Source organism: Pseudocercospora fijiensis (genome assembly GCF_000340215.1).
Source record: "Pseudocercospora fijiensis CIRAD86 unplaced genomic scaffold MYCFIscaffold_4, whole genome shotgun sequence".
Taxonomy (NCBI): domain Eukaryota; kingdom Fungi; phylum Ascomycota; class Dothideomycetes; order Mycosphaerellales; family Mycosphaerellaceae; genus Pseudocercospora; species Pseudocercospora fijiensis.
Window position 1 is genome coordinate 790,615 of NW_006921535.1, and position 15,048 is coordinate 805,662.

The 15,048-nt window shown below is 51.5% G+C and overlaps 6 protein-coding genes across 6 annotated transcripts; 3 read left to right on the forward strand and 3 right to left on the reverse strand.

Annotated features, from left to right (window-relative positions):
- Positions 1-2,269: 2,269 nt before the first annotated feature.
- Positions 2,270-3,487, reverse strand: MYCFIDRAFT_2811 (uncharacterized protein; the record flags this gene model as incomplete). Its single annotated transcript, XM_007927501.1, has 2 exons — positions 2,270-3,279; positions 3,391-3,487. Coding segments are annotated over 2 exons (1,107 nt in total), but the record flags the coding sequence as incomplete, so codon positions are not given.
- Positions 3,488-3,935: 448 nt separating this feature from the next.
- MYCFIDRAFT_87623 (uncharacterized protein) lies at positions 3,936-5,316 on the reverse strand. Its single transcript, XM_007927937.1, has 2 exons — positions 5,202-5,316; positions 3,936-5,114 (listed from the first exon to the last, which is right to left on the reverse strand). The coding sequence occupies exons 1-2, from the start codon at positions 5,244-5,246 to the stop codon at positions 4,140-4,142; spliced, it is 1,020 nt and encodes a 339-aa protein (XP_007926128.1). The 5' UTR covers positions 5,247-5,316; the 3' UTR covers positions 3,936-4,139.
- A 2,018-nt stretch (positions 5,317-7,334) lies between these two features.
- MYCFIDRAFT_164036 (uncharacterized protein) lies at positions 7,335-9,796 on the reverse strand. Its single transcript, XM_007927938.1, has 3 exons — positions 9,530-9,796; positions 8,758-9,384; positions 7,335-8,690 (listed from the first exon to the last, which is right to left on the reverse strand). The coding sequence occupies exons 1-3, from the start codon at positions 9,531-9,533 to the stop codon at positions 7,651-7,653; spliced, it is 1,671 nt and encodes a 556-aa protein (XP_007926129.1). The 5' UTR covers positions 9,534-9,796; the 3' UTR covers positions 7,335-7,650.
- A 669-nt stretch (positions 9,797-10,465) lies between these two features.
- Positions 10,466-12,996, forward strand: MYCFIDRAFT_87625 (uncharacterized protein). The gene has a single exon (XM_007927939.1). It carries the CDS (start codon positions 10,665-10,667, stop codon positions 12,660-12,662), a length of 1,998 nt encoding a protein of 665 aa, XP_007926130.1. The 5' UTR covers positions 10,466-10,664; the 3' UTR covers positions 12,663-12,996.
- Positions 12,997-13,029: 33 nt separating this feature from the next.
- MYCFIDRAFT_182595 (uncharacterized protein) lies at positions 13,030-14,099 on the forward strand. Its single transcript, XM_007927940.1, has 2 exons — positions 13,030-13,307; positions 13,358-14,099. Exon 1 carries the CDS (start codon positions 13,035-13,037, stop codon positions 13,203-13,205), a length of 171 nt encoding a protein of 56 aa, XP_007926131.1. The 5' UTR covers positions 13,030-13,034; the 3' UTR covers positions 13,206-13,307; positions 13,358-14,099.
- Positions 13,030-14,100, forward strand: MYCFIDRAFT_203357 (uncharacterized protein). The gene is made up of 2 exons (XM_007927941.1): positions 13,030-13,307; positions 13,358-14,100. The coding sequence occupies exon 2, from the start codon at positions 13,566-13,568 to the stop codon at positions 13,923-13,925; it is 360 nt and encodes a 119-aa protein (XP_007926132.1). The 5' UTR covers positions 13,030-13,307; positions 13,358-13,565; the 3' UTR covers positions 13,926-14,100.
- Positions 14,101-15,048: the final 948 nt, after the last annotated feature.

Sequence of the window (15,048 nt, forward strand, 5' to 3'; positions counted from 1 at the left end):
ACTAGCTTATATATGTCTTATAGCGCTTCTTAATATACCGGGGCCCGGCCCGTAGCGAGTAGTTAGCGAAGTCGTATAGAAGCGCGAGGGTGCTTAATCTCGGCTATAGCGCGATTCAATTCCTAATATTAAAAGGCTCGCTACGGTATACTATATAGAACGTCTATCTCTATAGCTCGATATTAGCGAAGGTAGCGTACGGCGACCGATACGCTAGAGACTTACTATTAGGGAGGGCTATAGTAGCTAAGACCGTATAGGAGGGGCGCCTTTATCGAGGTCGCTACTAGTAATATCGACAACTAGAAGGAGGTAGATATAGCTACGTAGAAGTAGTCGCTATATTAGTTATTATAGTAGTAATGTTTAGACGACGCGTAACGCCGCAACATTACTATTTGTATACGTAACCGTCGCTACGCGCTAAGCCTATACTAGCTAATAGATATAAAGCGACGATATAAAGCGACGATATAAAGCGACTCGCGATAACAATAACGGTCTCTCGCGACGCGACGACGAACACTCGACCTTGCGCTTACTACTCTAGCTTAGATCCTACTACTATAACGTCGGTATCGTCGCTAGGGAGGTATTAATACGAACGAAGTCGTTAAGGACTCGAGTTAAGGCGAAGGAGCGCGTCGTCTACCTCTAGCGGTATAATTCGGTAAGATATGTCTTCTAGAGCTATAAATTTATATCGTATCGAGGGATATAAAAAGATGTCCGTTAAGTAGATAGTACGCTAAAAATCACAACAAATGTACTAAGATTATCGTAGATTTCCTTCCGTAACCTCCCTAAATACTATATTCTCCCTTACGCTCGGTACTACGATTGCCCGCGCCTTAGTTTATTATAACGCTCGACTCGCTACGATACTCCTCTAGCGGGGCGAGACCGAATAATAATAATAAAGGCTTTCGCCGGACGGGAGCGCTATATATAGTTAAGAGACAACTCCGCGTCGCTACCTAGTCGAAGCCTATACCGTTACGGAGGAGCCGGAAATAGTCTAAGAAGTAGGTTATCTTAGCGTACTTATCGCTAAACAGGGCCGGGAGCTATACCGTCCGTTCTTAATCGCGAGTAGTACTCTCTAAGAGCAAGGCGACGCTAATACTATAGCCGGATATCGTATCGAATTAATACTAGATCTCGAGGACCTTTATAGCCGCCTTATTAGCGACGTCGTTATAGAAAAGGCTAGTAGCGATATAAAACACCTTAAGAGGCTTCGCGATAGTCGATCCTTCTACTAGCTGCGATTCGAATATCTATCTAAGGTCTAGCTTCCGAGGGACGATACTAAACGAAGGAAATAAGCCGAACCGCCGTAGATCGAGAATCCTCTATAGCGGGCTAAGTAGTAGCGAGTCTTACTATATCTTCGTAAAGAAAACTACCGACTTTTACGGTAATTCCTACTAAGTACCGTAAACCTCCTTATACTAGAATTGTTAGCCGCTATATCGGGGTACGACCGCTACCGTACTACTTACTATAGCTTTCTATACCTCGGACCCTTTAAGACCTTAATCTTAAGCGTACGTCTTCGCGAGTATTACGGTAGGCCTCGAGAGACTGCGATAGGTAGTTAGTAGCGGGCCCTCGTTAGATCTATACCGGTACGACGCGAATAAGTACCTAGCGGCTAGGGAAGTTAGATCGAGGTCGGTTCTAGTAGAGTCTATAATAGTCGATCGCGATATTAGGTTGTTATAGTAGCAATTAATAACCGCGCGCCTACTAAAGTCGTTATATCTCCGGACGTAGGCGCGTTATACGCGGCTGCTATAGTCGTATACGTAACGCGCGCCTTCCTTAGGACTCGCGAGCGAAGGATACCGCAATTTCGTATAGCTTCTCGAAGGCCGTAGAGGTCGATAGAGCTACGATAGCGACTAAGAGGGTCGATAGTATTGTATTTATAAGACCCCGATAGCGGAGCTCGCGATAGTAGGGCCTCGGTACCGGTCGTACGTACTAAATTACGCTTCCTATAGGGCTACTAGCGCGATCGAGTATACCGCTTCGAGTAAATACCGCCGGATAAGGTATATACGACGAAGACGCCCTTTTCGAGACTACTATCGAAGTTATAGCTCGTCGCGGTATATACTACGACGTCTACGCCCTTCCGAATCGCTAAGGTATTAACGTTCCTCGCGTCCACTAATTAGAGGCCGCCGTTGGCCCGTTTTAAGCCGCACTAAGCCTAAAGGGGCCCCAACTTTTGTTAAGTTGTCATATTATTAATAGATAGACGATAAAGTGCACGGCTGAGTCGAGAAGCCAACGAGTCCTGTCGGACTTCGATCGCAGCCCGGTATCTGTCGTCGCCAGTAATTGCTCGGAGATGCTCTGCTTTCCATTTCAGCAGCGTCTGAGGGTATGTTTCGGGCTGGAATAGGACTACTAATCCTAGTACTAGACCTGAAATTATCAACGTGATCCATTCGACCCAGCGCCAGGACAATCGGTCGGATTGTGCAATGTATCCTCCTACAATTGGACCTAGCAACGGGCCGGTGAATGCCGCGTTCGCAAAGACTGGGAATGCATAGACGCGCTCCAGAGGGTTCCACATATCAGAGATGCTCCCGCCAGCACAGGTCAAAGGCGTGGAGCCGAAAAGTCCGGCAAAGAATCGCAATGTGAGCTGGGTCTGGATATTTGGTGCCAGGCCACATCCCATGATGAACAGCATATAAATCGCCAAAGTCGCAATATAGACCGGATTCCGTCCTACAGTCTCACTAATCGGTCCGGCAAATAATGCACCGCATCCGAAACCGATCAAGAAGAGACCGGTAGCCATTGACTCGACCACTTCAGCCACTCCAAACTCTGCCGCTGCTTGGGGAAGAGCGCTACTGTCAATGGCGCTGGCTAGTCCGACCACACATCCGATCGATGCTACGATGGAAGTACATCGAATTCGCTTGAGCATAGTCCAGTTGTGAGGATCGCTGGGATCATCTGGTCCTTCGTAATCGACGACGAACACTTGTCCGTCGCCTCCTTCGATCGTCTTTCGTTTTCGTACTTCGATTCCTGTGAGGACTTGACCTAGACGGACGCCAGCACTTTGCTGCGTTGAGATCCTGGAAAGGGCGCCAGTGGTGCGATGGGCTGCCAGCTCGTAATCGTCACCGTCGTCATCGTCGTCTTGCTCCTCAGCGGTTGGAGTGTCCTCGGCAGGTTCTTGATTGTCGTCCTTCTCAGCTGCAGTATTGCGAAGGACATGGTTAGGATCCCGTCTGCCCTGAGGTTCTAGTACTGCACTGCTAGTGGCAAACTCGCCTCGTTCAATGTCTTTCTCTAATTCATGTTTGCTGTGGTCTGAGGTGGTCGATTGCGGCGAGTCTGGTTGGAGCTCTGGACGTCTTCCCGTCCGCAAAGCCTGTGCTTTTGCGCGATCTCTTTCTAGTTGTGCTTCGACTGTAGTTTTGAATCTCTTGTATTGTAAGAAGGACTGCATGATGAGTGTGAGTGATCAATGCCCAAGAATTCCCAGCAGAGAGGAGAGACAGAAGAAAATGGGCATGTAGACGTCACTGGCTCGAAGTGAAAAGAACACTACTCACACCATTGGTGCCGACGCGTCTAGTCTACTATCAGCAAGAAAGGGCAATGATTCATCGTTTGATTTCTAAAGAGCCAACGAAAGTCTGTGTGCCCTCGTGCATGGAAAGACTGTGACCCGGCAGCCCGCAGTGCCCGCATTGGCGCCGCAAAAGTACAAAATAATATGACTAAAGCGCGAAGGGAAGAGAAGGGAATGTACTAGCAGAGATCCTCCCACGCAACCTACTCGGGAGTCGGCACTGGGCGCACAAAGACCGTAACGAGATGCATTTTTGGACTGCTGAATAATGGACAACCGGCTTACGTGGAATGCAGCATTTGGGGGGTTGGAAGATGATCCACATGAATTGATCAACCATTCGGAAGTGTCGCATTGCTGCTCCGTTATCGTTTTCACGTCGTGTCCAGTCGACATGCTCCACAGAACAGCCTGATCGAAGCGTGAGCGCCAGTCTTATCCAACGCAAACAGATGGCTCTTTACTCTATTGTAACATGCACGATCGTGCTCTAGGTATCTGTACATGGTCGCTGATGACATCTGCCTTAAAACTTGAACACCTGGTCCTTCTCGTAACCAAGTTCTTTCAGGATGCCGCTCAGCTCGCCCTGGTCAGCCGGGCTCTTCTTCGCGCCCGAGATGGCCTTGTATAGACCAGGTGGTCCGCAAACAAACACCTTGATGTTCTCCTCGTCAGGAGCTGGCATCACGGTCTTGAGCAGATCCTTGGTGATGTGGCCCTTTCCCTGCTTCCAACCCTTCGGTGGGTTGTCAAGGACGTAGAATGCACGGAATCGCTGTGGAAACTGCTGTTCCAGATCTTGAAATTCCTTCTTGAGCAAAATGTCCTCCTCAGTGACGTTGCCAAAGACTAGCGTTACCTTTGTCTTGTCCGCTGGGTTCTTGAAGATTTGTCGGCAGAGTTGATACATTGGAGTGATACCGGTTCCACCAGCGAGAAGCGCGATGTGGTTGTGCTTGTTGGCTTCCCAGGGATATTTGGGAATAGGTCCCTTGAACTCGAGTGTTTGACCTGTCTCCATCTCGTGCAAGTGTGTGGACATTGGACCTCCCTTGTACTGCTTCACGAGCAGATCCAAAAAACCTCGCTCTTCCTCGTCGCTGACTGGTGTATATGGTCTGATTGTTGGCTTCTCATCCTCTGGGCCCTTGAATTTTGTAATGAGTGCGCTGGCTACGGGAAGTCCGCTGACTGCATCTGGGTTCTCGAATGCGAATCGCAGCCTCTTGGTGTTGTGGCTCACGGACTCAGACTTGTCCAACTTCAACTTGACGAAGCCCTGGTCGCCGCCGATGAAGACCTTGTCTGGCGGACCTCCCATCGATGGAGGCTTGTTCTCGTATGCAGCTGCCGTGAGCTCCTCTGCCTTTGCGACTGGGTCTTTTGTGCCTGACATGAAGTAGTAGCCACCGCCTAGTGCTGCCGCAGCAATGCCTCCGATGAGGAGTCCATTGCCGCCCCCAGACTTTGGTGCTTCGGAAGCGTATCTTCGAACGTGCTGCAAGTTTGTCAGCCATTGACGTTGCCGTCACAGGTTATGGTGAAGCGGAGGAGGGCAGAATGCATGGCTTTCACGTTCACTTACACTCGAGAGCTGCTGTGCAGGTCGAAAGAGGCGTGTGGAGAACATTGTCGCAATGCTATGTGAAACAAGTGATCCAGGATGGCGTTCGCAGAAGCAGCCCGGGAAACAGAAATGCGGCTCACTTGATGAAGCTCAGCAAGGTTGTCGCTGACGACATCCATCACAAATCTCGGACTCGACTCCGGCTCGGCTATAAAAACATTCCCAGCCACCCATCTCACACTCAGCCTATGTAGCATAGCTCGCGTTTCGAAGAGACACAGCTATGGCCATGTTCATCTGATGTCTAGCGTTGTAGCTACACTCAGATCGAGCTCGTCATGTCGACCTTTCTGGACCCAATACCTTGGAGGACTATCCCGTCCATTCAGCATAAGCCACAGCAATCCAACTCTTCACAGCCATGTCCGTCTCAAGAAGGGCGAAATTCGACTTCTAGAAGTCCATGAGCGAAATTCGAGCACAAGAAACCCCGAATTCTCCATCCAAAACTTTCCCCTAAACAAAACACCTCCATACACCGCAATCTCATATGCCTGGGGCGATGAACCACCTAGCAAGAACATCACCCTCAACAACCAAAACATCGCCGTACGACCCAACCTCTACGCTTTCCTCGACCAAATAACCCGAAAATCCGAATGGCAGCATATCTAGGTCGAGTTCGACGCTCTGTGCATAAACCAACAAGACATACAAGAACGTAACCAACAAGTGCGTATCATGGACCAGATTTTTTTCGAAATGCCTTGACAGTCACCGCATGGCTTGGATCTGCGCCCAAAAACGGAGACTGGTCGTTGGCAGAAAATTTCCCCGAAATTGCTGGCCGACCACACTGGAAACGGATGTGGATCGTACAAGAATTGCTTCTCGCGAGGGAAGTTCAGCTCGCGGTGGGAAAGCAGACGTTTGATTTCGAGCACTTCAGATCTCTATTATCGTCAGCGCACCATCGAACACAGGTTGAAGGATGGCTGGCTACCGTGCCTTTCCTGCGAACCCGGAATCCAGATCGATTTCCGATTCATCGACAGCCGCTTTTGAATCTCCTTGCCAACTATCGACATAGTCAGTGTGCGGATGCGCGAGATAAGGTCTTCTCGCTACTGAGCCTGATCCCGGATGAAGAGCTGAAAACGCTGGGTCGATATTTTTCCTGACTACTCATTAAGCGTCGAGGAAGTTTTTGCGATTACTCTGGCTTTCTTACGATCGAGAGAGGAAAAATCCAAGTCGGCAGGATCGGATTATCAGGATGCTTTGGCTGCTTTTGGCGCGTACACAAGTCAGGCGAGGGTCAAGCTCGAAGAGGCTTCGAAAGCTCATGATCAAAAGTTTACGGCCGCATCAAACACCACTTTCCAGCCCAGTTTCTCGCAGCAACAGGCCACGCCGAACACAAGTAAACCCACATTCGACTTCAAATCCAAACGCATAATCCAGTCCGCTCACAATCTTCCCAGCCTTTTTGCGGCTCAGGACTGGCAAGCAAGGTCGAAAAAACGCATCTCCTCACTGTGTGCACTGCTCGCTGTCATTATTGCTTATGCAAGCTGGTACCTTGCGCAACAACCATTCTAAGGAAAACAGGCTTGCTTCTTCGCGATGTCCGTGTGACCGGTTCAAACCCCAAACTTCCAATCCGCACCTCATCAATTCGCAAGTCCTCCACTCCCCAAACTTCCTTGCAAGGGAGATAAAGTAGGTCCTACGAAACAACACAACCAACATATTCTTCCAAAGCCCGTAAAATCCAGCACCTTTAATCGAACCAAAAACTTCGCCTAAAACCCAAAAACCCAAAAGCCGCTTTCACGACTTGACATTATGAGAGAAAAACAAACTTTTTTTTCCGAGGATATCGATGTGAGAAAAGGGAAAAAAAAAGAAATTCGAGATAAAAGGCCGAAAATTGAAAAAAAAAGAAGAGGCCGTGAGAAAAGAATACAACTAGCGTAAGTAACATCGAGCTGCAAGTAAAGGTAAAGAAAGGTAAGCGGTAAGAATATCTCTGCTGCAGCGCTCACTTGTATATACATAATGCCAAGCCAAAAAAAATTTAATTTGAATACAGTACAGTACAGTACAGTAGAGTTTAGAGAGAAGTGTTCAGAGATAGAGATCATGAGTGAAGGCGCGTATCGCCGGATTCTGAAACCGGCAGCACAAATGAATGCTTGCTTTCCTCTCGCTAGTAAAAATATTTGCTTCGAAGCTGTTGTCTGCCTGCCCTTTGGTGTCATCGTGTCTCATGAAATGGCTTCACGGTTCATCCTCCCTCAGAACCAACCTTGCCGCAATGCCGTAAATACAACCAACCAGACGCCTCGCTCGAATGCGCAGTTTTTATGTACAAATATACAATTCAATGTGGGGTATCATAAATGAATGAAATAGCAATGACCGAAACCATCTCTGAGCCTTCGAGATATGAAGTCCAAGATCATCATCTTCGCGGGAAAAGTCCATGGAGAGCTTTTCGCCACGCCGAAGACCGCTGTGCTTCTTCCGCCTCTGGATCTTCAGGCGCCCGGCGTCCAAGCATATTCTCTGCCCGCCTCTGCGCCCAATTGCGATGACTGGCACTGGCTGGTGGCTGTACCTGTTGCACAGGCTGTATCTCTGCAGTCGAAGCGTCCGGGCGTTGCAGAGGTATCCCGCTGTTCGCTGTTGCTGGGGCCGGTCCAAATTGGGTCATTTGCTGGCTATTGGTTGCGGGCGTCATGCTGTTCATCCGGCTTTGTCGATAGTGTCGAATTCCTGGCATTCTCCGAACACGCTGGCCAAAAGATGTCGGATCGACATCATCCTCGACAGTGTCGGGATCCAAAGTGACACGTTCTCGAACTTGTCTGATCATGCGCTCCCTCCTAACCATCGCATTCGTGATGACTCGAGGACAGTAGCCTTTGGGTAAAGCAGTCTTTTTGCACATCGGGCATAGACTGCTGCTATCTCGCAAGAAAGTGTCGACACACTCTGGGTGAAAGATATGGTGGCAAGGAAGCTCGCGCACGACGGTGCCTTGCTGTTCAGCGCTACCGGCTACAAAGTCGTCGAGGCAAATCGCGCAAGTCGGTTGGGACAATGGTGTCGGGCGGTAACTTGCAGTGCGGGCAGGGGTAGGCCGGCCGATAGAGTTCATCGACGAGTTGACCGATTCACTGTGAGTTGTACCGTCAAGCTTCTCGGCGTCCAGCATTGCCTGTTTGTTGGAGTTTCCAGATTTTGAGACTTCGGCCACGGCAGCACCAGTTCCGTAGGTGTAAAGTGGCATTTCACTGAGGAGGTCCTGAGGCACTGTAAGTCTTTTGATGCCAAGTGCTTCCAGGTCGACTTCGCCGCTCATGACGCGCCGACGCAGGGACTGTCGTCTACGACGCTGCAGCCAGTGCATGGTAAGACTCGTCGCGCCGATGATAAATAGCAAAATGCCGAGTACCACAAGGAGGAAGACCCATAGTGATGGGAGCGAAGTGCCATTCCCTGCACCGAGATGAGTATAGTCCATATTTTTGGATAGTTGTGCGAGTTTAGGGGAGAGAAAACTCACCGGTATCGATATCCATGTACAAGCGAACGTAGTCACGAGCGTCGTAGAACTCGGTGAGCTGGTGGCCATAGGGTACGTCAGTCATGTTGCCACTGTATTGGGCACTTGCGTTCAACAGGATTTCGCCGCTGGCGCCATTGATGGCATACACGGGGAAGCCATTCTTCTGCTTCCAGCTTCCAGCATTGGGGATGTCCCACATGGGGTCTTTCTCATCGGGAGGCGTGCCCGTGTGGTTGGCGGGTGTGAAGAAGACCATGCCGCGAACGGGATCGCGTCGGGCTGCCTCCATGTATTCCAGCGAGCATTGTGGTGTCAGCCACGGCACCATGGCGATCAGATCGTAATCTGTGTTGGGCAAATTGGCCTGCCTGGTGACATTTTGCGGGACGTATGGGCTGCTCGCATTCACGCAAGCACTGTCGCGCGGCAGGTCGGGCACATACATCAGGCCGGTGACATCGTTGCCGTTGCTCGCGCTTTGGGTGGAGAGGGTGCGAATGTTGAAGGAGGTGAGGTAGTTGAAGGATAGCGAAGCATTGACGCGAGTTGTCTGATCGTCGGTGCCGAAGCCCTGCCATTCTGGGTTGGGTATGCAGAGGGTGACGACTTGCAGTGACTGAGCGGCTGAGTTGTAGAGCCAATTAGTGAACAAGTAGCCGGACATAGCATGGCAGTGGTGGTCGCAGGCGTGGTTGGTGGAGATGGGCGGGGGTTGTGAGCGGGAGAGAGGTGTGAGAGGCGGCGAGGAGGAGGAGGAGGAGAAACATACTCATGGCGTTAGTGGCCCAAGGCAAGAAAAGCAGTGCGGAAGCAAATGCGATGTTCGGGCGGTCTCTCGCGCTGCTGCTGGGGGTTTCAAGACGAGGTCGGAGGATGGTGGTGATGACGCTGACGCATGGCAGTCGTCATGCGCGGATGCAGCTGCCTTGCGGTGGACGGTGGACGGTGGACGGGGGACGGGGGACGGTGGGAGGCCAGGGAGATGCAGCGCTGCGCTGCGCTGCGCTGCGGGCGACACACTCGTCGCAGGGCCGTTTGCCGTGGTGGACTGCGCGCGCGGAGCTGACACAGTAGTAGTCGCGGAGCAGTTGGCAGTGGGCAGTGGAGTGCCACTAGCACGGCGCTGGCGTCCGTTCCTAGGCGAGCACGCGAACCTTCTTGCGGGAGCGTCGTCGGCGTCACCAAGAACCGGCCGGCCGATGCGCAGTGCCCAAGATTCCAGATGGGCGGGAGGACAAAGCACGAATACAGACACAAGACAGCAGCAGTGAGCACGTGTAGTCGCCCGCTCGCCGCCACGAACATCTGGGGCGGTGGCAGTAGGTCTATCGCACCACCGCGCCTTAAACACTGCTACGGGCCTTGGTAGTCTTGGTAAAAGCTTGGTATCGCCGCCTCTGCCCAGGTATTCTAAACTCCAACACAGCGGCTCGCTCAAATGCATGTACTGTGGCGGTATAGCATCGCAGACAGTGATGAGCCCGGGTCATGCTCACCTGTTTCATGCCCAATCGCTGTTGCTATTATTTATTGATGTCTTCAAACACGGATATTGCGAGACACGAGACATGCCCCGGTGCATGTGTTCGGCAACTCGGTCTATATCTGTGCCATGCCATGCCTTGTCCTCTACCTAGAGCTTGGCGGCACGGCACGGTGCACGCTTTCTCCGCCTCAGTCGAGCATCGCGTAAACCACAGCGCATCCATGTAGTGCTTGATGAATGCTCTCTCGACTCACCGCGCCGAATGACTTGCTCGACTCCTGCTGCTTGATACTCCTCTTGTACGACTCGGCATGCGCAAGAAAGAGTCAGCCAGCTGCCCACCAGATTCGCCGGCACTCTTGTACGAAACACAAACGTGACCTCAGCCTTTGTGTGCTGTAACGCGTAACCCGCCAGCATGGCTCCCGCAGCGAAGAAAGGCTCGCAGGGCAAAAGCGGCGCAAAGAACAACGCAGACAGACGCTCCGTCTCGCGCCACTCGACACCCGTATCTGCCCTCACAGATGCATCGCCTCCCACCCCTCTCACCGCAACGCCCTCGACCACTACCGCCCCGAGCACCAGCATGGCGAAAGAGACTCCATATCTGCGGACCTCGACGGCCGCCCTCATCTCACAAGAACTGAGCATAGAAGCCCAAATAGAGAAAAGCCTTGCATCTTCCTCGAAGCCTGGCGACCCGCCCAGTGCGCGCGAGCTCCACAAATTGCATCACACCATCCGTGACACTGTAAATCGCTTCATGAGCAAGCGGGGCGAAGTATGCGACCGTTCCATGCGACAACTCGTCCAACGTCGGAAGGAGCGCATGCAAGAGGAGCGAGAACAGGAAGCCGCGCGCGCTGCTGCAGAAAGCGCAAGAGTCAAGAGAGAGCAGGAAGCAGGCAAGAAGGGCAAAGGAACGCCGCATAAGAAGCGCAGTCACGACGAAATGGAGCTGGACGACGAGAGGGAGAGAAAGATGAAGAGTGACGCTTTGCCCAGGGTTGGCGCACACGGTCTGGCTCGACAGGACGGCGTCGGCGTCTATCAAGGCGCTGCTGCTCCACCATCACCGCCAGTCCCGCCAGGTACCGTGCTGCCCGATCTCATGGATACCGCCGACTCGCCTGCCGACTCAGACGCCACTCAGCACGACCCTCCGCAGACCGCGCCGCTCTACGAGCGCATATACGGTAAAGACCCCACCGCCGCCGAAGACCCGATCATCTACGACATTCGCGACATCAACCAAGCCGCCGACGAGGAAGAGAAGCGCCAAATCCTTCAGGTAATCCAGTGGCCCGAGAGCGATCTGCGTCACCTCACAGCTGGCGATCCTCCTGATAACGACTTCAGCAACGCGAAGCCTGCTAACCAGGTGAACGTGTCTACTTTTCAATCATATATTGAGCCGTACATTCGAGCTTTCACCGAAGAGGATGTGGCCTTCTTGAAAGAGCGAGGGGATCGGCATATGCCATATATCCTTCCACAGCGAGGCGCCAAAGACTACAAGGAGGTTTGGCAAGCGGAGGATGGAATCACTGGGTTGGAGCCAGCCAAACGACACGTGAACAATCCCAATGAAGCCAGGGGCAGCATGGAAGACATGGAGGATGACATTGCGGATCAAGATACAATCAGCATGGGTCCCATTATGAGTCGACTAAACTCTCTCATCCGTCCAGCTCCAAATGGTGCTAAGAAGGACGATGCTGAGGACGCAAATGGCGACACATCCATGGTGAACGGCGACGATGACGCTGCGACCGCTCTCACGAATGGCAACACCGATGAACAGAAGCCTGTGACGTGCTTGCCACCAGATGCTCCACGACCGCCCAATTTACCATCACTCGATTACGACAGTCTAGAGAATCGAGCGCTTGCAGAGCTCAGATTTCTCGGCATGATCGGACCAAACGAAAGCACCAACTTCGACGCGCGCGAAGACGACGAGGTCTCCGCTCGGCTGCGAACGCTGCAGCACGAATTACGACGCGTCTCTCGCTTGAATAACATCAGGAAAGCACGGGTATTGGAACTCACCGAAGAGCGCATGGCGATGCAGGAGTACGCCAATATCGCAGATGATCTGGACAACCAAGTCAACGCGGCATATCTTAAGCGGAACCGAAGCTTGGCGAAACCAAATCAGAAGAAAGGCGGCGGTCACAGTTCAAGACCTGGACAGAAAGGCGTGGCTTCAGCGCCTGCCGGCAGAGGCGTATCCGATGGTGTTCGCGCTCTTATGCAGAAGCGAAGAGATTGGATTGAGATGGTTGGGCCGGTTGTCAGTCATGGAAGACCTCCGATTCTTGGTGATCAGGAGACGATCTTCGATGAAGCGAGTCTGAAGAAATTCGAGAGGTTGGAGAAAGATGCGGAATTGGGCGAAGTGGAGGGAGAGTAGAGTTCTCGCCCTGCGTCTGGTGGCATATCGCCGCTTACTCGTCTTACGAGTTAGGGCGGCCTTGAATAGGCAAACCGAGGCTGGCTCCGATTCATAAACAGAGCTGTGAGTTTTGCTTCTTGAAACAACATGAACGCAGACAAGGACTAGTGGTAGAGGCAGGCACAGCACGCACCTTCCACCATCGCATTTTTAACCGATGTGCCTGCTTACTGCTCCTTTCGATGGAGATCAGAGAGGTAGAGCGTGGAAGGTGCATATGTAGCGGAAGAAGTCACCACGAAGAGCGTGGGAAGGAGGTAGAAGACACGCCCATACATTTCTTAATCGCCTTGATGAATTTACACACTGCTGCAACATCGCATCAGGGCAATGCAGTGGCAAGGTGCATTCATGGTTGTCGATCCACTCACGCTGAGCGCTATCGTGCACGCCCAGCGAGAAGACAGTCGGGAATTAGCGTCGGGCGACGAGGGAAAGCAGCGTGAGGGCACTGTCACCGACTCTCAAGTGGCCATGCAGATGTACCGGGAAGATTTATGAAGCTTTGCAGCAATTGCTCGAGACAACAGAACAGCAGCAGTGGCAGAGGTGCCCTACGTGCAAAGCTATCGTGGAGCTCAACACAGGCTGCAATCACATCACGTCAGTGTCATGGGAAATCTTGCAAATCTCGTTCACTGACCCACCAACAGATGTCGATGCGGTGCAAACTTCTGCTACGTGTGTGCAGCACCCTGGCGGACATGTGGCTGCCCGCGATGGGAAGAGCGACGCCTGCTAGAGCGCACAACCGAGATCGTGGACCGCAACCCGAATCGTCGCCTCTTCAGACCACCTCGCATCGAACACGATCAGCCTGAAGCTCGACACCGATCACCATCCAGATCGGTCATAGCCCCCATGGCAGCTCCCACAACTCGACCCCGAGAACCCAGTCCGGCATCAAAACGGGAATCCGATTTCTCAGACCACTCAGAGCGGCAGCACAATCGTTGGCAAGATGGCAATCCCACCCCAAATGCGCCGCCAACTTTACACACACTCTCAGCCACGCCCTTTTATGTTGTAGCACGCAACGAGCGAATCGCTAACGCAATTGAATTTTTACGAGAAAACCACGCGTGTACCCATGACAAGTGGCGATGGGTAAGAGGTCCACATCAGTGCGAGGAATGTCGACATGTGTTGAGACAGTATATTTTCGAATGTCGACATTGTTATCTTCAGGCTTGTAATCGGTGTCGGAGGAATCGGCTTTGAAGATGGAGGAGGAGGAGGAGGGGATTCGAGCTGGTAGATAGATAGAGTGAAAGTATATGGATGAGCAGACGGACAGATGATGGGTGATTATCAGGAATTTTGGAGCAGAATATAGGATACTGTCTGTCTATACTTCTATGCACGCACATTCTACTTCGTGAGAAGGGACGTAATTACACGCAGCCCATCCATCTCGCCTTCAAATCTTTCTCGAATTTTCCCAACGAACACGCAGGGGAGAAGAAGAAAACCAGGACCAAAAATTTTCACATACCAACTCGCCTTACCTACGTCCCAAAGGCCGACCTGCCGGTCTGGAAAACTGTTCCCGCCGAATCTAGACCAACTGACCAAACACATCGATATCGATAACTAACTTTATTACAAGTTAAAGGCGATATTCTAAAGAAACCGACCTCGCTCTCGCAGTCCCTTTAAAAACTAGGCGAATAAGAGCGTATATATAAGTTGCCCTAGTTTTACCTATACGCCTATATAAATTCTGTCTATATATATAATTAACTACCTTTTCTACTCTATATTTGTTTAAGTTCGCTAAGTACAACCGGTATAATCTATAAAGGGATATAATATAAGGCTACTCTAAGCGAGTATAGTTATATATACTTTACGTATATTTATATAGAAGAGAAAAAAAAGGAGATTTTTTTAGTATTTAAGATAGAGGGGGATTCTATTCTCGTCCAACGATATCCATACAGCTCTTCACAGCCCTTGTTTCATGCTGGAAGATGCAAATAGGTTGCTGACATGATCTGCACAAGTTTGCCAACATCTTGGCGGCGATGCTCGCGGGGCTAGAGCCTGCGGGCACACGATCTCGACAAGACCTTGTACATAGCGCTCCGGCCCCCGTTTTCGTTGTCATGGGCCCGAGAGTGCGGTAAATGCGACTCGTAAGCATTCCTTGGATCTTCACGTGCGTGTGAAATTCTGAAGTCAGATTCCGCGGAAAGAGCGTATGCTCATCATCAGACAAATCAGCGATGCCGACAGAACGATCCAGCGAGAGGCGTGCCTGCGATTCGACAAATGTCTGGCTTAGGGGCAAGATGAGGTATTCCAAGACAGTCGGCTCACTGCGCTCTTTCGCCACGACCGA

Coding starts and splice junctions, on each gene's coding strand:
- MYCFIDRAFT_87623 (XM_007927937.1), bottom strand. CDS start 5,246: ATGTTCTCCACACGCCTCTTTCGACCTGCACAGCAGCTCTCGAGT. Junction 5,115..5,201: donor CTGCACAGCAGCTCTCGAGT/GTAAGTGAACGT, acceptor ACAAACTTGCAG/CACGTTCGAAGATACGCTTC.
- MYCFIDRAFT_164036 (XM_007927938.1), bottom strand. Junction 8,691..8,757: donor GTACATGGATATCGATACCG/GTGAGTTTTCTC, acceptor ATCTCGGTGCAG/GGAATGGCACTTCGCTCCCA.
- MYCFIDRAFT_87625 (XM_007927939.1), top strand. CDS start 10,665: ATGGCTCCCGCAGCGAAGAAAGGCTCGCAGGGCAAAAGCGGCGCAAAG.
- MYCFIDRAFT_182595 (XM_007927940.1), top strand. CDS start 13,035: ATGCAGTGGCAAGGTGCATTCATGGTTGTCGATCCACTCACGCTGAGC.
- MYCFIDRAFT_203357 (XM_007927941.1), top strand. CDS start 13,566: ATGGCAGCTCCCACAACTCGACCCCGAGAACCCAGTCCGGCATCAAAA.